Below are 25,074 nucleotides of genomic sequence, written 5' to 3' on the forward strand. Positions count from 1 at the left end.
CTGCCCATGATAGTACTTCTGCATCACAGATCTGGGGAAGATAAGAGAGGCTAGCAGCCTGAGTCTAGGACTTGGAGGAAGAGAGAATTCCCACTTACTTTTTGTTTTAAATTGGAGTATAATTGACTTTCAACATTATATCAGTTTCAGGTGTACAACATAGTGACTTGATATTTTTGTACCTTACAAAATGATCACCACAAGTTTAGTTGCCTGTATTCCCTATACTGTACATTATGTCTCCATGACTTATTTATTTTAAAACTGGAAGCTTGTGCCTCTTGATTTCTGTCACATAGTTCACTCATCTCCCCACCCCACTGCCTAATTCCTTTCTTGACAGCACTCATCTGGAGTAGCTTCCATCACATGGAAGTGGTGTGGATAGGAGCAGGTCATGGCTCAAATGCCAGAGACTCACTGTTTTTACTGAAATTCTGTTGGTTTTTGTTTAATAAATATTTTTCGATTGCTGTATGCCCTTAGGACACTTTCCAGAGACCTTAAATGGTTGTTTTAATGATTTATCCAGGCAGATGGTTGTTTCACTGGGGAGAGAGAGTCCAAGAACTTCTTAATACCACGGTTGCAGAAGTTCTGTTTTCATTGATGATTTTAAAATCTGGAAGTAGAAGGTTTAATGTACCAACAGAGACCTCTATGAAACAGGGCTTTCAATGAGGCTATTATAATATAGGCCAGCTTTATACCTTCGTTAGCAAGCTGAAAACTCAGTTTGGTAGCTCTGGGTCTTAGAGTTTTTAAAAAGAAATTCTTCAAAACAATGGCTTCAATTTAGTACAGTTCACCAAAATTTTATTGACTTCCATCCTTGGAATACCAGTTTTATGGTGAGTGATCTTTGTTTTGCTTTTAGGTGTTTTGAAAACCTGAGGCTCATATTCATACATTATTTGTGGTTATCAGAATGTCCCATAGATAATATAGTATGGTAATTAAAGCAGATAACTGAAAGTCAAATTTCTTTTCTCCCCAACCCCTTGGTCTCATTTTCAGTATTAATCTAGGAAATATTAGAAATCACTTAACTGCTAAACTGATTCATTCAGCTGCAAAATGGAACTAATATTGTGCATCACAAGGGTGTTGTGAAGCGTAATAAGTATTGCTGAAACATTTGTTTTCATGAAAACTCATGTATTTGTTTTATTATAAAAATATATTTCTTACAGTTTAAAATGTGCTCATAAAGCAAGGGCTTGTACACATATGTAAAACAGTTTTATATAGTATATATAGCCAAATGGAGGAGAGCAATACTGTAATTATGGTGTTGATTTATTGAATATACATCCTCAGGAAATTGTGGTTTTCTAAAGTTAGAAAATATTGCTTTATACAATTGATTTTTATTTATTAATAGGCTAATAATCTGTTGTAGTACAAAATAAAAAAGTTGCAATTAAGTATAATTATCACATGTCTTCTTGGTAATACGTAATGTTGAAAAAAAGTATTATTTGAAATAAATGTGTATATATATGTTCTTTTTCCTTTTAAATTACAGCCAAAGCTTTGATATTGGGAAGACGGATGGGAATTCTGTTGAGCCAGGAATGCTGGTAAGAATCATGTTAAATATTGCAGAAATAGGTGGAAGAAATACAGTTTATGTTATTTTAATAAATTTATAGTAATCTATCCCTCTATTTGTGAGTGTTCATTGGGCACATCACTTAATATCTCAGTGTTAGTTTTTATAAAGTTGATAAACTTATAGAATCTACCATCCACGTAGATTCTTATACTCATGAGTTAATACATGTAAAGTGCTTAGGACAATGTTTGGATATATACGTTTTAGCTTTTATTTAAATGCTCAAAAATTTTAGGTTTCCTATAACCACTCAGATAGTACACGCCTGGTATGGAAGTTTAATTTTACTGTTTAATCAAATAAAATGTGATTATGTAATAGATCTGATATAAAGCTAATTTAATAAATGCCATAACAGAATGGAATTTTTTTGAATACCCATTTCTGCTTCTTACCATTATTACAATATATCAATCGAAATGTAACTCAATACTTATATACATCTAGCATTGTGGTAGATAGAGAATAAAAGAGAAACATAAAACATGGCCTCTATCCTTAAGAAGCTTATGTTTAAAAGATGAAACTAGTATAAGTGAATACAATGGAATATTATTCAGCCATGAAAAGGAAAGAATTTCTGATACATGCTACAACATAAATGAACCTTGAGGACATTATGCTAAGTGAAGTAAGCCATTCACAAAAAGACATACTGTATGATTCGATTTCAATGAGGTATCTTGGTTTGTCAAATTCATAGAGACAAAATAAAATGGTAGTTGCAGAGGTTTGGAGAGAGGAGAACATGGTGAACTATTGTTTAATGAGTATAGAGTTTAAATTTTGTGAGATTAAAAGAGTTCTGGAGATGTATGATGGTGATGGTTGAACAACAGTGTGAATATACTTAATATTACTGAACCATGCACTTAAAAATGGTTAAAATGATCAATTTTTTGTTATGTGTATTTTGCCACAATTAAAAATAATAAGATTATATTATGATAGTGTCATATATTAGAATTTTATACAGCAATGAGAATAGATTACAATAATTGTAACTATGTGGATGTCCTCACATATAATGTTGAACAGAGCAAAATACAAGGTAGTATATACTGTATATTTACATAAATATGAATGCCAAAAGCAGGTAGAGCTAATACATGGTGTTAAAAGTCAGATAATTGGTTACCCTTGTTTTGAATAGTGTCTGAAAAGAGGTATGAGATGAGACTAATGTTCTGTTTCTTGATTTCTGTGTTGTTAATATATGTTTGTTCACTTTGAGAAAATTCTGAGTTGTACCATTGAGATTTTTGAACTTTTTCTGTATGGATTTTTTACTTCAATTAAATGTCAAAAGAAGATTAAAAAGAGTACAAGTGAAACAATTTGAGAAAAATAAGTCACAGACTGTGTGGTACTAAGCTAAAGTATGCAGAAGGGTATACAAAATAGGGGAATATTAGTATTGACTAGAATATTTGAGGAAGTCTTCTGATGACCCCTGGTGGCTCAGTGGTAAAGAATCTACCTGCCAGTGCAGGAGAAATGGGTTCTATCCCTAGTCCAGGAAGATCCCACATGCTAAGGAGCAACTAAGCCTGTGCACCACAACTATTGAGCCTGTGCACTAGAGCCCGGGAATTGCAACTACTGAGCCCTCGAGCCACAGCTGCTGAAACCCTTGCATCCTAAAGCTTTTGCTTCACAGCAAGAGAAGCCACCACAATGAGAAGCCTGCATACCATAACCAGAAAGTAGCTGCTGCCTGACGCAATCAAAGAAAAGCCCGTGCAGCACTGAAGACCCAGCATAACAAATAAACAAAAGAATAAAAAAAAGGAAACCTTCTGGTAGGAGATAGACCTGAAAAGCAGATGGAGTTCGTATAGTTAAAAGGGAGGGAAAAGGGAATTCGAGGCATGATCTAGTTGAGAAGACATCTGAAGGAGGAAATGAAGATGGAAGATAGGAATTAAGTGTGATTGATACCTAATATTCATATTGTGAGGTATGGAGAAGTAAGATTATGAAATAGTTTTTCTTTCATGCTAGCAATACTTTATTGGGGTATAACTTATATATATATAATAAAGTTATGACCAACCTAGACAGCATATTTAAAAGCAGAGACATTACTTTGTCAACAAGGGTCCGTCTACCGTCTAGTCAAGGCTATGGTTTTTCCAGTGGTCATATATGGATGTCAGAGTTGGACTATAAAGAAAACTGAGCGCCAAAGAATTGATGCTTTTGAACTGTGATGTTGGAGAAGACTCTAAGGAGATCAGTCCTGGGTGTTCATTGGAAGGACTGATGTTGTAGCTGAAACTCCAATACTTTGGCCACCTGATGCGAAGAGCTGACTCATTTGAGAAGACCCTGATGTTGGGAAAGATTGAGGGCAGGAGGAGAAGGGGAAGACAGGATGAGATGGCTGGATGGCATCACCGACTCAATGGACATGGGTTTGGGTGAACTCTGGGAGTTGGTGATGGACAGGGAGGCCTGGCATGCTGCAATTCATGGGGTCACAAAGAGTTGGACACGACTGAGCGACTGAACTGAACTGTACAAATGTTAAGAGTATACAGCATGATGAATTTCAGTTTATCTATATAGTCTTATAACAACCACACAGATAAAGATACAGACATTTCCATCACCCTTAAAAGTTACCTTGGCCCCTTTCGAGTTAACAGCTATTCCTACCCTCCTGATAAAACCAGTATTCTGATTTTTATTGCTGTAGATTATTTTTGGCTTTTCTTGAACTTTGTATAAATGAATCATACAGTATGTACTGTTTTATTTCTGGCTTCTTTTGCTTAACATAATAGTTTTGAGATTCATCCATTTTGTGTTACCTTTCTGATTATTTGACCCTTTTACTGTTACAGAATAACTGCAGTCTTTTTCAGAGATGCCATAATTACTCCATCAAAGTCCTCTGGAGGAGTTTATAAGTTGAAAGTTGTTCCATGATAATAATAATGATATTAAGTACATTATATCCATCTTAATTCTTGAATTAAAAAACTCACAGATGTGACACCCTAAATGTCCTTTCTCAAAGATTCACAGAGCCATAATGTGCTTAACATTTTTTTTTTTTAAGTTAGAAGACCACCTTTGTCTGGTCCTACTTTCCTCACTATACTTAAAGGTAGAATATTCATGGAAATAGGCCTTCTTCTTTCAAAATGTGAATCTGTAGTTAAACAAATGTGTGCTGACTAGACTTACTCTCCTTATCAATGTAGACCTGCCTGGAGAAACTGACTTAATTAAGAAATACTTTATTAATTTTAAAACTTGGCTGAGTTGGGAGAAATCTTCTCTACAGGAAAGAGTATCTGTTCCTACTGAAACAGTGCTGCAGTTGGTTAATCTCAACTAGGCTATAAAGACTTTGAGAGAAGAATTATGTCTTTCTATTTATTGCTTTTGATGGATGCCTAATATAATGCTACCAAAACAGTAGGTGATAAGATGATTACATTAAATATTGCTGTGCTTTAACTTCCTTATTTTTAAAGTGGGAATGAAAAAGTACTTTAGCACTAGAAAACTGTTAAGAAAATAATTATATTAACAGAATTATATTAAATTTAAATAAACTATTACTATAAAATTCTCAGACGGTGTTTGGTGTGGGTAACGTGATGATGAGATATATCCTAAGACTATGTTGTTGCTTAAGGAAATGATATTTCATAATTATGACTGAGGTTTGAGAAATGCCTATCACTGTGTAAGTCATAGTCAGCTATTGTATTGCAGTTTAACCCTCAACTATGTGTGTGTGTGTTTTCTGTTTTCAATTATAGGCTAAAGTTCTGCGGTTACTAGCCACAGCGTATTTGGATTGGGACGGCAGCGAATATCGTGATAAGGCTCTCAACATTATAAACCTAGCAAACAAGGTATAAGAAGTTTTTACTTTGAATATTATCTTAATGCAATTCTGAAAGCATTGATTCGCATTTTGAAATCCAGTTTAGACATTTGCTCCAGTATTCCTTTTTTTTTTTTTTAAATAACATATTGTGACAGTTTCTTCTGCAGTGCAGAAAGGAAGAATAAAATATACTTCTATGACAACAGATATTTTTGAAAAAATTTTCTTTTGTACAGAACAGAAAGTGTTGTCTACTGTGAGTAAACTTTAGGATAAAAAATAAATGATGAGAAAATAGATAATGGGATTTAGTTTAAAAAACAACATCAGTGTTTCACATTAGCTCATACTCATACATACAAACATGCACACACACATACACACATATATACACGTGTACATACTTTATACTCCCGAACAAGGAACACTGATAGACTGATAACTGTTTAAATAAAAGAGATTCAGTTAGGATCAATGTGTCTTATTCTGTAAGGCAATTAAATATACTAATATATTTTTAAAGGTTGTTTTTTTTTTCAACAAAATGGGATGCATGAAAGGGATAGTTTAATCACGATATTAAATTGAGAGACCATTTATTTGAACTATATTTTCTTGAAATTTATGTCACATGGATGGGGTTATTTAATGCTGAAAAGCTTCTTTTATATTAAATTTTTAAATTTAAAAACATTAATATACACGAACATTTTCAAAAGTTGCATCCTGTTTTGTTTTGCATTTGCTGAGATGGAAGTCTAAATAAAAAACATAATCCAAGACAATTCAGGTGGTTGCGTACTGGCTACATGGCTTCTTTTCAGCATGTGTTTTTGTTCACTAGATGTAGAAGCTACAGTTTTTATAACAATAATTGTTCATCTGCCTTAGTCCTGACATAATACATTTAATAGGCTAATTATTGATCATGGATATCAATAAACTAGGTGTGTTAGGATTTCAGTGGCAGTATATGTATAAAAGAGTTTTATTTGTAAACAATTTCAAACCTAGAGAAAGACTGAAAGAATAATAGTGTGAAGAATACTTGCCTATATACCTAGCATCACCTGTTATTGTGCATCACCTGTTACTGTGCATTCTATTTCTCTATATTATTCAGTTCAGTTTAGTTGCTCAGTCGAGTCCGACTCTTTGCTTCCCCATGGACTGAGCACACTAGGCTTCCCTGTCCATCACCAACTCCAGGAGCTTGTTCAAACTCATGTCCATTGAGTTGGTGATGCCATCCAACCATCTCATCTTCTGTTGTCCCCATCTCCTCCTGCCTTCAATCTTTCCCAGCATCAGGGTCTTTTCAAATGAGTCAGTTCTTCACATCAGGTGGCCAAAGTATTAGAGTTTTCAAATGAGTCAGTTCTTCACATCAGGTGGCCAAAGTATTAGAGTTTCAGCTTCAGCATCAGTCCTTCCAATGAATATTCAGGACTGATTTCCTTGAGGATGGACTGGTTGGGTCTCCTTGCAATCCAAGGGACTCTCAAGAGTCTTCTCCAACACCACAGTTCAAAGGCATCAATTCTTTGGCGCTCAGCTTTCTTTATGGTCCAACTCTCACATCCATACATGACTAATGGAAAAACCATCGCTTTGAGTAGATGGACTTTTGTTGACAAGGTAATGTCTCTGATTTCAATATGCTGTCTAGGTTGGTCATAGCTTTTCTTCCAAGGAGCATGCGTCTTTTAAGTTCGTGGCTGGAGCCCAAGAAAATGAAGTCTGTCACTGTTTCCATTATTTCCCCTCTATTGCCATGAAGTAATGGGACAGGATGCCACAGTCTTCATTTCTTGAATGTTGGGTTTTAAGCCAACTTTTTCACTCTCTTCTTTCACTTTCATCAAGAGGCTCTTTATTTCCTCTTCACTTTCTGCCTTAAGGGTGGTGTCATCTGCATATCTGAGATTATGGATATGTCTGCCACAATCTTGATTCTAGCTTGTGCTTCATCCAGCCCAGCCTTTCTCGTGATGTAATCTGCATATAAGTTAAATAAACAGGGTGATAGTATACAGTCTTGATGTACTTCTTTTCCAATTTGGAACCAGTTTGTTGTTCCATGTCCAGTTCTAACTGTTTCTTCTTGAGCTGCATGCAGATTTTTCACGAGGTAAGTAAGGTGGTTTGGTATTCCCACCTCTTTAAGAATTTTCCAAAATTTGTCATGATCCACACAGTCAAAGGCTTTGGTGTAGTCAACAAAGCAGAAGTAGATATTTTTCTGAAATTCTCTTGCTTTTTCGATGATCCAACGGATGTTGGCAATTTGATCTCTGGTTCCTCTGCCTTTCCTAAAACCCACTTGAACATCTGGAAGTTCTTGGTTCATGTACTGTTGGAGAATTTTGAGCATTACTTTGCTAGCGTGTGAGATGAGTGCAATTGTGCGGTAGTTTGAGCATTCTTTGTCATTGCCTTTCTTTGAGTTTAGAATGAAACCTAACCTTTTCCAGTCCTGTGGCCACTGTTGAGTATTCCAAATTTGCTGGCATATTGGGTGCTGCAGTTTACAGCATCATCTTTTAGGAATTGAAGTGGCTTAACTGGAATTCCATCACCTCTAGCTTTGTTTGTAGTGATGCTTCCTAAGGCCCACCTGACCTCACACTCCAGGATGTCTGGCTCTAGGTGAGTGATCACACCATCGTGGTTATCTGGATCATTAAGATCTTTTTTGTATAGTTCTTCTGTGTATTCTTGCCACCTTTTCTTACTATCTTCTGCTTCTGTTAGGTCCATACCGTTTCTGTGCTTTATTGTGCCCATCTTTGCCCATCTTTGCATGAAATGTTCCCTTGGTATCTCTGATTTTCTTGAAGAGATCTCTAGTCTTTCTCATTCTATTGTTTTCCTCTATTTCTTTGCATTGATCTCTGAGGAAGGCTTTCTTATCTCTCCTTGCTATTTTTTGGAACTCTGCATTCAGATAGGTATGTCTTTCCTTTTCTGTTTTACCTTTTGCTTCAGCAGATTTTTTTTTTAACTTAAGCAACTATATTTGAAGTCTGGAAAATGTGTAAGATTGCTTAAAGAGAGTGTAGGAAAAGGAGTATTTAGTTTTATAGAAGCTGAAAGCCTCACAGTAAGGTGCTAGGAAGATAAGAGGAACACCTTAAAGTGGGTATAATACCCACTACATGGGCAAAAACTTAGAAGTCCAGTAATTCCAAGTGTTAACAAGGATATGGAACACTGGAAATTCTTATCCACAACCGATGTCAGTGTAAAGTGGTATACCTCTTTGGAATTGCAAGTATGAGTCATCCTGCTTTGTTCTGTTTCCAGGTTGTTTTGACATTCCTTGCACTTTCATATGAATTTGGGAATTGGTTCCCAAATTGATCAGCCTATCAATTTCTACAAAGATGCCAGCTGGGAATTTGATTGCATTGAATCTATATCAATTGGGAAATTACTTCTATCTAAACAGTTATAAGTTTTCCAATCCAGGAATATGAGATGTGTTTTCATTTATTTAGGTCTTCTTCAATTTCTTTCAATAGTGTTTTATAAGTTTCAGTGTAGAAGTCTTGCCCTTATTTTTAAAATTCATTCCTATGTATTTTATTCTTTTTTGTTGCTATTATAAATGGAATTATTTTCTTACCTTCACTTTTGGATTGTTCATTGCTAGTGTATAAAACATGTTTTGAGCTCAAGACATATTTGAATATGCCCATTAGGAAAGATGGTAATGTAAGAAACTAATGCATTCTTAGTTTATTCTTGTATTGATATCATCATTATTTGCAATTGGTTATAATACCTGTGGTTGCTTTCCCTAACTTTCCATTCCTCAGGCATCTCACGTATGAATTTACAGAGCATGGAACTAATGAATATAGTGTCCATGTAGAGGTTGATTAATGTTGTAGAAAGAAAAATTCTGTTCTGTGAGCCTAGACTGCACTTTTAATTGTAGACAGCTGTTTCAAAATGTACACTGTCAGGCAGAAGTAGAACCAAGTCCAAGTAGCAAGGACTTGGAAAAACCATTCTGAGTATATTGTTATTAATAGTAAATGTGACAGGCATATTATAGTATGTTTATTTCATTCAACCATTATTTGCAAAGGACTATAGTTGTTATTAAGATTTCAAAAGAAAGCAGATCTAATTGATGTGTAGGGTTTTGCTTACCAATATAAGAATATGGTCTTATATTCTCACAGTTTAAATATTGACCTTGCCATTAAATGCTTGCCACTCAATAGACGTGTTTACATGTTCTTTTCCATGTACTGTTCAATTTAGATTGAATAAAATATCAGAAAATAGCCTCATGGATAGACTGGATATTATGATTTTATCTTTTATAATTTCGATTTCCTTTGATCATGAGTCATCTTGGTGTGGTTTAGTGAAATAGGCAATTACTTGAAAATTGTCTTTTACATTCTACAGTTAATATCATTGTGATTTCTTTGTTTAAAATAGGAACAGTTAGATCCAGTTGGGCTTTTCTTAAAGGTGAAAATCCTCTTGAAGGGTGAAATAGGTAATGAAGAACTTTTTCAAAGTAAGTAACATCTCTGTGTGTGAAAAGTACAGAAATATTAATACCAATTTGTTGACTGTAAGATATTATGTATTAGCATAGGTATAATTTGATGGTGACTGAGAAAGAAACTGAGTACATAAAATTGTCAGGAAGCAAAGGAGAAGGAAGAGAACACAGTAGCAAATTTAGCAAGTAATAAAAAAAGAGCATAGTAAAAGCTATCAATTTTCCTTTAGTCTAGCAGAAAATTGCAGCTGCCCAACCTGCCCATCATGAAAAAAGATACCTATTGATAGAAAAAGCCTTTGCAATGCTGTGCCTTTTATAATTACTTGTCTGTGAAGTGAATGTGAAAGTCGCTCAGTTGTGTCCGACTATTTGCAACCCCACGGACTGTAGTCCATGGGATTCTGTAGGCCAGAATACTGGAGTGGGTAGCCTTTCCCTTCTCCAGGGGATCTTCCCAACCCAGGGATTGATCCCAGGTCTCCCGCATTGCAGGCGGATTCTTTACCAACTGAGCCACAACGGAAGCCCAAGAAAACTGGAGTGGGTAGCCTATCCCTTCTCCAGTAGATCTTCTTGACCCAGGAATCGAACTGGGGTGTCCTGCATTGTGGGTGGATTCTTTACCCAACTGAGCTATCAAGGAAGCCCAAATACTTGTATAAACATTGCTATTTGTTTTTCAAAATTCTCAAGGAACTAGAGTGTGCATATGTCAGCATAAACTGTTATGGAGCTCTGAGTCATTTGGCAAGTCACTTAAATTTTCTGTGCTTCAGTTTCTTCAGCTTTAAAAAATACATAATATTAATGTCTATCTCATTGTGTTGTTTTGAGAATTCTATGAAAAAAGTATGTAAAGCATTTAGTTCCATGCTTGGTACATAGTTAGTGTGCAATAAATATTACCTATCATTTAGTTATTATGATTACTACTATTAACTGTTATTACTACTATATAGAGGAATTAAGTGAGGAAAAATATCTCTCTGTGCACACTGACCTAACAGTATTTCAATTATGTTTAGTCATAAAACTAATTTAAAATTTTTGATGTGTACATGCTTTATTTTGTACTGTATAAAATATAATCATAGAACTGTATTATTTTTGGTATATAAAATTACATGTTAGTATAACTGATTATCCAATAAATAATAGCAATTTATAATAAGTAGGACAGTAATCAGATTTGGAAGTTGCTGTAAGTTTAGTGCCTATTTAGTACTACTGAAACTTTCTGTGATTTCTAGAATATTAGCCAATCATCAGGAGATCACAGGATCTAAAATACATAGAGGATTCTGCATCTCTAGGTAATAGTATCAGCTCAGATATGCACAGGCTGAAATCTTTTTGGAGCCAGAAAGACAACTTCATTCTTTTTTTGCAGTATGGGAATAAACAAACCGACTAAGCAAGTAGAGGAATAGTCTTACTCAAACTAATATAGTGTGGGAAGATCAGAGAGATTATTGGAGTTACCTAGTTTGAAGTTAATTCCTATTAAATTTTTTAAAATCAAAATGTAGAAAAGAAACAATTTAAAATGAAATTATTCTTTATTTCCAGATTGTTTTTACTTAACTTGGTCTAGATACTCATGATAGAGTAATGAAATTGCAACATCAGATTATAAACTAGGAAACTTCCATGAGTTTAAGTTTTGTATAGTTTAAAATAATACAATTATCTTTCATTTTGTTATATTAAAAGTTTTGGTATATATGAAACTCACATTTTTATATGTTCATTTCCTTGCTAATGAAAGTACTTTTAAGAATCATCAACCTAACTACTGTCATTGGAACTTCACTGGTATTTTTTATAGTAGAGAAAGTAGACATTTTAAAAATATTTAATGTTTTTTATTATGAAAAAGTAGTACATACCCATTGAAGAAGTTTTTGGAATATACTAAAAATACTTATTGTCCACCATGCACTGGAATATTAGCTCTGTGGCAGCAGAGATTTTTGTGTGCTTTGTCTACTGCTGGATTCCCAGCACAGCTCCCTGGCACAGAGAATACGCTTGTTAGCTATTTGTTGAATAAATAATCTAAACATAATCACTTTTAGAAATTTGATGGTTTATTTTCAGTATTTTTCTATTTTAATTTGCTCTTTTACAGAATTTATAGATAGCCTTTGTTTTCCAATTTTGTTTTACCAATCTTATAATTCATATTGGTGCATATTCATTTTTTAAGTGGAAAACACAGTTTTATATTTAACAATTTTAATGGTTGCATAGTAATTTGTCACTGTCGTATAGTGGAGACTCAGTATGCATCATTTTTATTGTCATTATAATCTGTGTTGCTTTTATTAATAGTATCTTTGTTCGTTACATTTCCCCACATTTATTTCAGGTGACTTTTCAGAAGTACAATTTCTGAAATAGAATCATAAGAGCAGCTGTCGTTTATTGAATGCTTACTAAGTGCTAGCTCTTTTGCTATGTAATTTACATGTATTATCTCACGTAAATCTCTCAACAACCCTGAGAGATTGGTGATTTGTTCCCCACTTTACAGATGGCAAAACTAAAGTCAGAAAAATTAACTAAATTGACTATCGCCATAAAAGTGGCAAGTGATTTCGAATATGGATCTATCTGACTGACTTCATATCCCAAGCTCTTAATCACTGGGTTTTTAGCATATAGTACTCAAATTGCTTTTCAAAAGGTTACTTTGCCTGTTTCACTGCATTCTCTGCAGCATTGGATATTACTGGCATATAAAAAGGCTTTGATAAATTGTTAGGCAATACATGATATATGGCAAACATTTAGAAAGTAGATTTTGAACAAAGGAAAATTATTGAAAATAGCTAAGCTTCCTCAAAAATGAAACTGATGTGATTATTTCATTTTTTCTTTTTGTTAGATGTTATGGAAATTCTACATTTGGGCATGACTATGAACTTCTGTCTGAATATTGTTAAACTGCTGATGGATCATGAAAGGTATAGAAGAATTGATTTTCTTTTTTTAAAGACTAACATTTTTCTAAGGTTTCAACATAAGTTGAATTATATCTGTTTATATCTGTATCTATCTATACCCATATTCACAAAGCACAATATTTGGCATTGTGTTAATCAAATTAGAAGATGGAACTGCTTGCTTACTGATTTAAACAATAAGTTCAGTTCAATTCAGTCGCTCAGTTGTGTCCGACTCTTTGCGACCCCATGAACCACAGCACGCCAGGCCTCCCTGTCCATCACCATCTCCCGGAGTTTACCCAAACTCATGTCCATTGAGTCGGTGATGCCATCTGACCGTCTCATCCTCTGTTGTCCCCTTCTCCTCTTGCCTTCAATCTTTCCCAACATCAGGGTCTTTTCAAATGAGTCAGCTCTTTGCATCAGGTGGCCAAAATATTGGAGTTTCAGCTTCAATATCAGTGCTTCCAATGAACACCCAGGACTGGTCTCCTTTAGGATGGACTGGTTGGATCTCCTTGCAGTCCAAGGGACTCTCAAGAGTCTTCTCCAACACCACAGTTCAAAGCATCAATTCTTTGGCACTCAGCACGCCTTATGTGCAATTAGTGGCAATGAAATTGACAATTAGTGGCAATTAATTGTTTAACATCTGAGTTCCTACAGTGTATCAGTTATTGCTGGGCACTGAAGATATAGAAATTAAATAATATGCAGTCTCTAGTCTCAAGAAGATCACTGCCTAATGGGGAAGAGTAGTTCAAAATTATGAAATAAATATAGTAACAGTTATTTTGGTATTACCAAAGAGGGGCTTATGAGTGGATGATTTATAAAGATAAAATTATTCTTGCCTATATATTTGGCATTAGCATTGTATCATTTTGAGTTAGTGTACTCTTGCTGCTCTTGCTTTTATTCAACCATATTGATAACTAATTTACCAGCCCCACAGTATCTTCAAGACCTATCATTTTTCAACATGTTCACATTAAAGCCATAAACTATACAAATAAGGAATCTTGCTATCAGAGACTTCTAATATAGGAAAGAGAAGAAAGAGATGAAAGTGAAAGAGACTATGAAAAATAAGAATTGGGGACTTCAGTACCCCACATGTAGCAGTAGATCATCCACACAAAAATCAACAAGGAAATATTTGACATCAGCCATACAGTAGGTCAGTAGACCTAATAGACATTTATAGAACATTCCATTCAACAGCAGCAGAACCCACATTCGTCTCAAGTGCACATGGAATGTTCTCTAGGATTAACCATGTGAAAGTACACAAAACACATCTTAGCAAATTTAAGATTGAAACCATATATCTTGTCTAGCCACAGTGTGTGAAACTAGGAATCAACAGTAAGAGGAAAGCAGAAAAATATGCAAATATGTGGAAATTAACACCACTCCTCAACCAGTGGGTCAAAGAAGAAATAAAAAAGGGAAATTTAAAAAATCTCAAAAAAATGAAAATGCAAACACAATACCCCAAACATATAGGATGCTGCAAGAGCATTTCTCAGAGGGAAGTTTATACCAATAATGCATATCTTGGAAAAATAGGTTGCAAATAAGCAACTTAACTTTACATCTCAAGGAACTAGAAAAAGAAGGATAAACTAAACTCAGAAGGTGATAGAATGAAGGAAATAACAAAGATCAGAGCAGAGATAAATGAAATAGAGGCCAGAAATAAAATAGAAAAAATCAACAAAACTAAGGAGTGGTTTTTTTAAAAGATAAGCTAAATTGACAAACTTACTGCTAGATTAAAGAAGAAAAGTCAGAAATGAAAGAGGATACAACTGGTACTACATAATACATAGGGGAATAAGAGGCTATTTTGAGGGATTATATGCCAACAAATTGGCTATCCTAGAGGATAAATTCCTAGAAATGTACAACCTACCAAAACTGAATGAAGAAGAAATCGAAAATCTGATCAAACTAATAGCAAAAAGATTAAATCAATAATCAAAACTTCCAGACACAGAAAAGCCCAGGAATAGATAGTTTAACTTGTGAATTCTACCAAACATTTAAAGAATAATTACCAGTTCTTCTCAGACCCTTCCAAAAAGTTGAAGAGAAGGGAATACTCACAAACTCATTTTACAAAGGCAGTCCTGATACCAAACCAGATGTGGACACTACAAACAAAGAAGCTGAAGAACAATATTCCTGATGGATATAGATGCAAACATTCTCAACAAAGTATTAGCAAGTCAATTCAATAGAATATTAAACTGGTTAAATGACATGACCATCTGGAATTTACCCCTGGGATACAAGGATGGTTCAACATAGGCATATCAATAAATGTGATAAAATACGTTAATAGAATGAAACATAAAAATGATATGATGCTCTCAATGGATGTAGGATAAAAAAGTATTTGACAGAATGTAACATCCTTTCATGAGAAAATGCTCAACAAATTGTGTATAGAAGGAACATACCTTAACATAAAAACATATGACAATCCCACTGTTAACATCATATTCAATGGTGAGAGATTGAAAACCTTTCCTCTAAGATCAGGAACAAGACAAGGTTGCCCACTCTTATTCCTGTCTTCAGTGTAGAATTGGAAAGTCCTAGTTAGAGCAGTTAGATGGGAAAAAGAAATAAAAGGCATCTAAATCAGAATAGAAGAAGCAAAATTATTCATATTTAAAATGATATGATCTTAAACAGAAACTTATTAGGACTTCACTAAAAACTATTAGACCCAATAAAGGAATTCAGTAAAGTTCAGTTCAGTCGCTCAGTCATGTCCGACTCTTTGCAACCCCATCAATCGCAGCACTCCAGGCCTTCCTGTCCATAACCAACTCCTGGAGTTCACCCAAACTCATGTGCATCGAGTCGGTGATGCCATCCAGCCATCTCATCCTCTGTTGTCCCCTTCTCCTGCCCCCAATCCCTCCCAGCATCAGAGTCTTTTCCAATGAGTCAACTCTTCGCATGAGGTGGCCAAAGTATTGGAGTTTCAGCGTTAGCCATGAAGTGATGGGACCAGATGCCATGATCTTAGTTTTCTTAATGTTGAGCTTTAAGCCAACTTTTTCACCCTCCTTTTTCACTTTCATCAAGAGGCTTTTTAGTTCCTCTTCACTTTCTGCCATAAGGGTGGTGTCATCTGCATATCTGAGGTTATTGATACTTCTGGCAATCTTGATTCCAGCTTACGCTTCCTCCAGCTCAGCATTTCTCATGATGTACTCTGGATATAAGTTAAATAAGCAGGGTGACAGTATACAGCCTTGACATACTCCTTTTCCTATTTGGAACCAGCCTGTTGTTCCATATCCAGTTCTAACTGTTGCTTCCTGACCTGCATATAGGTTTCTCAAGAGGCAGGTCAGGTGGCCTGGTATTCCCATCTCTTTCAAGATTTTTCCACAGTTCATTGTGATCCACACAGTCAAAGGCTTTGGCATAGTCAATAAAGCAGAAATAGATATTTTTCTGGAACTCTCTTCCTTTTTCCATGATCCAGTGGATGTTGGCAATTTGATCTCTGGTTTCTCTGCCTTTTCTAAAACCAGCTTGAACATCTGGAATTTCACGGTTCACATATTGCTGAAGCCTGGCTTGGAGAATTTTGAGCATTACTTTACTAGCATGTGAGATGAGTGCAATTGTGCAGTAGTTTGAGCATTCTTTGGCATTGCCTTTCTTTGGTATTGGAATGAAAGCTGACCTTTTCCAGTCCTGTGGCCACTGCTGAGTTTTCCAAATTTGCTGGCATATTGAGTGTAGCACTTTCATGGCATCATCTTTCAGGATTTGAAATAGCTCAGCTGGAATTCCATCACCTCCACTACCTTTGTTCATAGTGATGCTTTCTAAGCCCACTTGACTTCACATTCCATGATATCTGGCTCTAGGTGAGTGATCACACCATTGTGATTATCTGGGTCATGAAGATCTTTTTTGTACAGTTCTTCTGTGTATTCCTGCCACCTCTTCTTAATATCTCTTTCTTCTGTTAGGTCTGTACCATTTCTGTCCTTTATCGAGCCCATCTTTGTATGAAATGTTACCTTGGCATCTCTAATTTTCTTGATGAGATCTCTAGTCTTTCCCATTCTGTTGTTTTCCTCTATTTCTTTGCATTGATTGCTGAGGAAGGCTTTCTTATCTCTCCTTGCTATTCTTTGGAACTATGCATTCAAATGGGAATATCCTTCTTTTTCTTCTTTGCTTTTCACTTCTCTTCTTTTCACAGCTATTTGTAGGGCCTCCTCACACAGCCATTTTGCTTTTTTGCATTTCTTTTCCATGGGGATGGTCTTGATCCCTGCCTCTGTACAATGTCACAAACCTCCATCCATAGTTCATCAGGTACTCTGTCTATCAGATCTAGTCCCTTAAATCTATTTCTCACTTCCACTGTATAGTCATAAGGGATTTGATATAGGTCATGCCTGAATGGTCTAGTGGTTTTCCCTGCTTGCTCCAGTTTGGCAATAAGGAGTTTGTGATCTGAGCCACAGTCAGCTCCTGGTTTTGTTTTTGCTGGCCTATAATGAAAAGGACATATTTTTTGCATGTTCTAGAAGGTCTTGTAGGTCTTCATAGAACCGTTCAACTTCCACTTCTTCAGCGTTACTGGTTGGGGTATAGACTTGGATTACCTTGATATTGAATGGTTTGTCTTGGAAATGAACAGGGATTATTTTGTCATTTTTTAGATTGCATCCAAGTACTGCATTTTGGGCTCTTTTGTTGACTATGATGGCTACTCCATTTCTTCGAAGGGATTCTTGCCCATAGAATGGAATGGGTAAATTAAATTCAGATGACCATTATATCTACTATATAGATATAGATATATAGATATATCTACTATATAGATATAATGGTCATCTGAATTTAATTCACCCATTCCAGTCCATCTTAGTTTGCTGATTCCTAGAATGCCGATGTTCACTGTTGCCATCTCCTGTTTGTTCAGTTCCACTTTGCCTTGATTCATGGACCTAACATTCCAGGTTCCTATGCAATATTGCTCTTTACAGCATCAGACTTTGCTTCCATCACCAGTCCCATCCACAACTGGGTGGTGTTTGTGCTTTAACTCCATCCCTTCATTCTTTCTGGAGTTATTTCTCCACTGATCTCCAGTAGCATATTGGCATCTACTGACCTGGGGAGTTCCTCTTTCAGTGTCCTATCTCTTTGCCTTTTCATAATGTTCATGGAGTTCTCAAGGTGAAAATACTGAAGTGGGTGCCATTCCCTTCAGATGGGTCGTTAATACCTACCCATCTGAAATTTTTCCAAAAAATTGTAGAGAAAGGAACACTCCCAAGCTTACTCTATGCAAAGCTACCATCACCCTGATATCAAAACCAGACAAAGATATCCTCAAGAAAGAAAATTATAGGCCAGTATCGCTGATGAACATAAACATAAAAACCCTCAACAAAATACTGTCAAACTACATACAAAAACACATAGAAAGGATCATACACTGTGATCAAGTGTGATTTATCCCAGGGATGCATGGATTTTTTGATATATGCAAGTAAATCAATGTGATACATTGACATTAAATTTAAAAATAAATCCCATATGATATTCTCAATAGATGCAGAGAAAGGTTTAGACAAAGTTCAAAACCCATTATATTTCAAATGTTTAATTAATTTTTTAAAGAAATTAAACCTTTTTTGTGGTAAAATATATAAAACATACCATCTTAACTATTTTTAAGTATACAATTCATCAGTGTTAAGTACACTTAAATTGTTATGTGTGTTACAATGAACATTCATAGTGTTTAAAGTACATTAAGAAAACTCTTGAGCTCTTTTCATCTTGCAGAATTACAGCTTTGTACCCATTAAATAACAAGTCTCTGTTCTCCACTTTGCCGTCTGTGGCATACACCATTCTACTTTCTATGAATTTGACTACTGTAGGTACCTCATATTAGTGAAATTATACACTATTTGTGCTTTTCCCATTTATTGTATTTCACTTAGCATAGTATCCTCAAGTTTCATCTGTGTTGTAGCATGTGTCTGAATTTCCTGCTCTTCAAAGGCTAAATAATATTCCACTGTTATGTACTGCATTTTGTTTATTCATTCATCCATTGATGGAGACTTGTAATACTTGCACCTTTTGGCTGTTGTGAACAATACTGCTATGCCCTTGGGTGTAAAAATATCTCTTTGAGACCTTATTTTTTGTTATTTGGGTTTATACAAAGTAGAATTAGTAGATAATATGGAAATTATTTTTAATTTTTTAGAGGAATCACCATACTGGTTTGCATAGCAGCTATACAATTTTACATTCTCACCAACAATGCACAAGCTTTCCAAGTTTTCCATATTCTGGCCAACATTTTTTTTTGTTTGTTTTTCTGACAGTAACTATTTTAATGGGTATGAGGTGGTATCATTGTGCTTTTTTTTTTTTTCATTGTGCTTTTGATTGCATTTCACTAATGGATTAGTAATATTGAGTATCTTTTCATGTGATTTTTTCCATTTGTATATCTTTTTTGGGAAGAATGTCTATTCAACCTCTTTGCCCATTTTAAAAGTCAGTTGATTTTTTATTGTTTTGAAAGTGAAAGTTAGTCACTCAGTCATGTCTGATTCTTTGTGACCCCATGGACTGTAGCCCACCATGCTCCTCTGTCCATGGAATTCTCCAGGCAAGAATACTGGAGTGGGTTGCCATTGCCTTCTCCAGGGGATCTTCCCAACCCAGGGATCGAACCCAGGGTTCGAATCGTCTCCCATATTGCAGGCAGACTCTTTACCAACTGAGCCACCAGGGAAATCCTTCTTTGGGAAAATATCTAATCAACCTCTTTGCCCATTTTTAAGTCAGTTGCTTTTTTTTTTGTTGTTGTTGTTGAGTTTATATATCTGGATATTAACAGTGTATCGGATGTACATTTTGCAAATATTTTCTCCCATTTCATAGGTTGCCTTTTCACCCTTTTGATTGTATTCCTTGATATACAAAATGTAAAAATTTTGACATAGTCCTGTTTATCTGTTTTTAATTTTGTTATTTGTGCTTTTAGTGTCATATCAAAGAAATCATTGTCAAATCCAGTGTTATAAAGGTTTTCCCCTATATTTTCTTCTATAAGTTTTACATTTTAGTTCTTCCGTTTAGGTTTTTGATCCATTTTGAGTTTGTTTTTTTATATGATGTAAGGTGATTTCATCAAAGAATGAAAAGAAAGAATTTCATTCTTTTGCTTATGGATATCGAATTGTCCCAGCACTGTTTATTGAAAAAATGATTTTTTTTCCTTCATGGAATGGTCTTGGCACCCTTGTTGAAAATCATTTGACCATGTATGTGAGATTTTCTTTCGAAACTCTTCGTTTTATTCCATTGGTGTATGTGTATCTTTATGCCAGTACCACACTATTTTGATTACTGTATCTTTGTAGTAAAATTTGAATCATGAAGTATGAGTCCATCAGGTTTGTTCTTCTGTTTCAGGATTGTTTTGGCTCTTCTGGGTACCTTGATACTCTGTATGAGTTTAGGATGGAGTTTTCCATTTCTGCAAAAAATATCTTTGGGATGTTCATAGGGATTGCATTACATCTGCAGATCAGTTTGGGTGTGTTACCATCTTAATGATACTAAGTCTTCCAATCCATGAACTCTTTGCATTTAACATAGTCATTATCTACTGTTACATTATTTGTGTAATGAAGCATACTTTTTAAAGGAGTTGTTGACCGAGGGAATTGGGAAATTTCTTTTCATTCTTTCAGTTTTATTAAGATATAATTGACATTCAGCACTATGTAAGTTTAAGCTGTATAGCATAATGACTTGAGAAGATAATCAAAAGGTACAAAGTTCCAGTTATAAAATGAATGAATATTGAGAATGTAATGTACATGTTGACTGTAGTAAACAGTGCTGTATGGTATATTTGAAAGTTGATTCTAGAGTAGATCATAAAAGTTCTCATGACAAGGGACTAGTAAATTTCTAATGTCTGTTCGTGTATCTTCACTTGATATATCTCATGTTACAGTATTTATTTATAAATTGGCATCCATTTTGGAGAAAAAGAATAATTAAATATTAGTAGAGAGATGATTATCTGACTGTATGTATTTATTTATAAGAAGAAAATGCTTGTGGCTTGATAAATAGGAAGTGAATTAAATTATCTGTTATTGACAAATAGTTTTGTTGAGATATTTAATGGTATTACTTAAGCTCAGATATAGTTTTATCTTGCCTGTTTGGGTCATGCTCAAACAAATTTTTAAAAAAGGTATTTTATTCACACCACTTAAAATTGTGTTTTCTTGAACAGAGACTCTGTTGGATTTTATTTCCTGAAGATTATCTGTGAACATTTTCAGTCATCAGAAGATACTAGTAAAGCTCAACTACTCCACATTGACATGCTTTTACAAAGGAAGGAAGACTTGTTTGCAAAGGAGAAGGTTGAAGAAATCATTATAGGTCAGTAGGATTTTTGCAGATGTTTTAGAAAAGTGTTCATATGCATGTCCTTCAGAGATGGATATCAGAACAGTAGGAAAATCCTCAGATCAACAGATTTTTTTTCTTTTTCTCACTATTTTTCCTCCCTAATATCATTTAACTATAACAATTCACCTAACCAGATTCCACCTATGTGGTAAGCCAGGATGAAAACTAAACAAAAATAACAAAATATCAACAAAAATAGACTCAGCTTAAAACTCATCTGTAGTGGAAAATTGTGAGATGGGAAGCCTAATTTCATGTTTCAGTTTGATCTCAGATTAGTTTGTGTACCTTCAGGCAAGTCAGTAATATCTCTGGGTCTTGGTTTTTTCCAACTATATAATGAAGGTTGTGAACTACAGTCCTAATTTTTTATTTCTTTTCAGCAGCAGTAGCATCCTTTTGTGATGCAATGTTATGTGAACCCTGCCCCACATAAAACAGATTAGAGTTGTTGTAGTTAAAGCAAAGATGTAGAGCCAAATCTCAGCATTCCATTAATCCCCCACCTCTCTGTAGAACCTTATACTCTGAAGAACACAGATAGTGTGAACTCTTTCTTAGAAAATTCTTACCCTAATCTGTTCTTTCAACTCTATACATATAGAGATATTACTGGAACGATAGTCACTAATGTTAACACTGGGATTTATTCTGAGTGGTGGAAGTTTTGGTGATTTGTTGCTTTTCTGTTGTTTACCAGATTGCTTGAATTTTATAAGTATGAATCATATTTTATAAAAACAAAGGCATTGATTTTTAAAGGAAATCTTTTGACTAGATAATCTCTGAGTCTTTTGAACTCTAGATTCTATGAAGTGTATTTTACTGATGACACCTTTCCTCCGTATCCTCACTAAGAATCTAATTATTTTTAGACCCAGTGTTGATAAGCTTGGTTATGTGATTTTCCAACCCTCAGCATTTTAATGGTAGTATATTATGAAGGGAGAAAGGATGACCTACAAGGAAATATAAAGATATCCTGATTACAAGGGAGGGAAAAACCTTATAAATTGTATAAAAACATTTTAAATACTTTTAAAAGTATAATAATATGTGAAGTTGCTAAGTCATGTCTGACTCTTTGTGACCCCATGGACTGTAGCCTCCCAGGCTCTTCCATCCATGGGATTTTCCGGGCAAGAATACTGGAGTGGGTTGCCATTTCTTTACTATACAATAATCCCTGAAGTCATCATTATGGTATACTAACAGTATAATAAAATACAATGGCTGTAATTGTTGACCTTGATTAGTCTAAAAATAGTTATGCTTCATAAACTAGAAAGTATGTTTAAAATAAATAAATTTTTTAAAAAAGACTAGATATATTCATGGATAATAGCTTTCCAGCACTGAAGGCTGGAGAAGCCACTCTGGGAGCATCTGGCTGAGATGAAAGTGTTTCATGTTGGTTTCTCTCATTGTATCAGAGATCCAGATGGTAAAACGGATTTTCTTATTGGTTCATTTCCTGGGCATTTTTCTTTCTCTTTGTTTCTTTTAAAACATGATTCATTTAAAAATATATTTAAAAAAGAAAAACATAATTCTTAAAACATGATTTTTAGAAAAATTTAAGAACCTTAAGTGATTTAGACTTCTTAAAAATATTTTGTTTGATGAAAGTAAACTGCCAGGTAATTAGAAAACTTTATTATCTAGAATAACTACTTTTCCATGATTACAGTTAGCCAAAGTTGTATTATGGTATCCAATTATACAGTTATACTTTCAACATATTATAATATTTTAGGTATGTACTTTACAGGGCTTTTTACTTTCATGTGACTATTTTTGACTAAATCGTGGAACAAACTTTGCTGACTTGGTTGAGGGTCAGAGACTTTTTTTTTAATATAAAATTATTTATTTTAATTGGAGGCTAATTACTTTACAATATTGTAGTGGTTTTGCCATACATTGACATGAATCTGCCACGGGTGTACATGTGCTCCCCATCCTGAACCTCCCTCCCTCCCCATCCCATCCCTCTGGGTCATCCCAGTGCACCACCCCCGAGCACCCTGTTTCATGCATGAAACCTGGACTGGCGATTCGTTTCACATATGATAATATAAATGCCTTTTCAATGCCATTCTCCCAAATCATTCCACCCTCGCCCTCTCCCACAGAGTCCAAAAGACTGTTCTATACATCTGTGTGTCTTTTGCTGAGAGATTCTGTTTTCTAATCAAGACTTTTGTGGAAATTGATTGTGACAAAGGGGTGGAATTGGAAGAGGTATACAATTCTACTATAGATTAAACTTTACTTTAGTGTGTGCTAATGTATTTGAGCCCTGTAAACGTCTAGACCAGAAACAATCAGACATATTACAATTTAAAGTAATAGAGTTTATGTGTAAACATGGTCTTAAAGTATTTTACAAAGGCTTTAAGATATAATTGGCCTTTCTTGTGAACTTGAACTGATCTAGTTAGTATATAATAGTATAAACACTTCTTATTCATGATTTCTAGCATTGCTGTCTGTTCACTGATAATAACATTAAGGCACCAGATGATGATCAAATTTGGAACATAGAAAACACATTAAAAAGAAACTGGGCTGGAAAACTATTACAGATTGATGGGAAAATTACAGTGATTCTAGCAAACTCTGATTGTATTATATAGTCAATTTTGCTAGAAAAATCTAAAATTGATGATGAAAACCTGTCTGAATGTGGTTGTGTTTGTCCATTACGTAAAGGTTATAGGTTCTGAATACAGTTATTGCTCTTTATTTAATGTAATAGATCTTGATTCTTGTTTTTAGAGCTTGTTTTTTTTTTTTTTTCAGGTCACCAAACAGGAAAACCACTGGCATCAGAATTAATAGGCTATTTCCACAACATTATTTGGAAACAAGCTGCCAGAAGTTTTGAGGTTTGGGAATAATCTATTTTTATTCTTTATATTCTTTCTTCACACTAACAAATAAAACAGTGTGTTCACTATAAAGATCATAGAGCATCAAATACTTAATAATCTCTTTCTGCTTATATACTATTTATTAAATGTAATACAGAACATTAATGGGCAGTGGACAAGAATTTATTTAAAAATGCTAAGATGTGATTCATCCCCACTGGGAGTTTGTTGCTGTTCAGTCTCTTAAGTCAGTGTCTGACCCCTTGCAACCCCGTGAACTACAGCACACTAGGCTTCCCTGTCCTTCACTATCTCCCAGAGTTTGTTCAAATTCAAGTCCATTGAGTCAGTTGGTGATGCTATCTAACCATCTCATCCTCTGCCATGCTCTTCTCTTTTGCCTTCAATCTTTCCCAGCATCAGTGTCTTTTCCAATAAGTCCGCTCTTTACATCAGGGGGCCAAAAAATTGGAACTTCAGCTTCAGCATCAGTCTTTCCAATGACTGTTAAGGGTTGATTTCCTTCAGGATTGACTGGTTTGATCTCCTTGTAGTCCAAGGGACTCTAAAGAGTCTTCTTCAGCATCACAATTCAAAAGCATCAATTCTTTGATGCTCAGCTTTCTTTATGGTCCAACTCTCACATCCATACACGACTACGGGAAAAACCATAGCTTTGACTCATATGGACCTTTGTCGGCCAAGTAATGTCTCTGCTTTTTAATACGCTG

At 34.8% G+C, this 25,074-nt stretch overlaps 1 protein-coding gene across 1 annotated transcript in view; it reads left to right on the forward strand.

Moving 5' to 3' along the window:
* TEX11 (testis expressed 11) overlaps window positions 1–25,074 on the forward strand; it is a 203,865-nt gene that overhangs the window by 80,709 nt on the left and 98,082 nt on the right. The window contains exons 10-15 of the mRNA XM_070365322.1: window positions 1,529–1,583; window positions 5,398–5,493; window positions 9,927–10,008; window positions 12,890–12,968; window positions 21,286–21,437; window positions 24,273–24,358. Coding sequence (XP_070221423.1) covers window positions 1,529–1,583; window positions 5,398–5,493; window positions 9,927–10,008; window positions 12,890–12,968; window positions 21,286–21,437; window positions 24,273–24,358 — 550 coding nt within the window. The remainder of the gene's footprint in view (window positions 1–1,528; window positions 1,584–5,397; window positions 5,494–9,926; window positions 10,009–12,889; window positions 12,969–21,285; window positions 21,438–24,272; window positions 24,359–25,074) is intronic.

The sequence above is a fragment of the Bos mutus genome, chromosome X (assembly GCF_027580195.1).
Source record: "Bos mutus isolate GX-2022 chromosome X, NWIPB_WYAK_1.1, whole genome shotgun sequence".
Classification (NCBI taxonomy): domain Eukaryota; kingdom Metazoa; phylum Chordata; class Mammalia; order Artiodactyla; family Bovidae; genus Bos; species Bos mutus.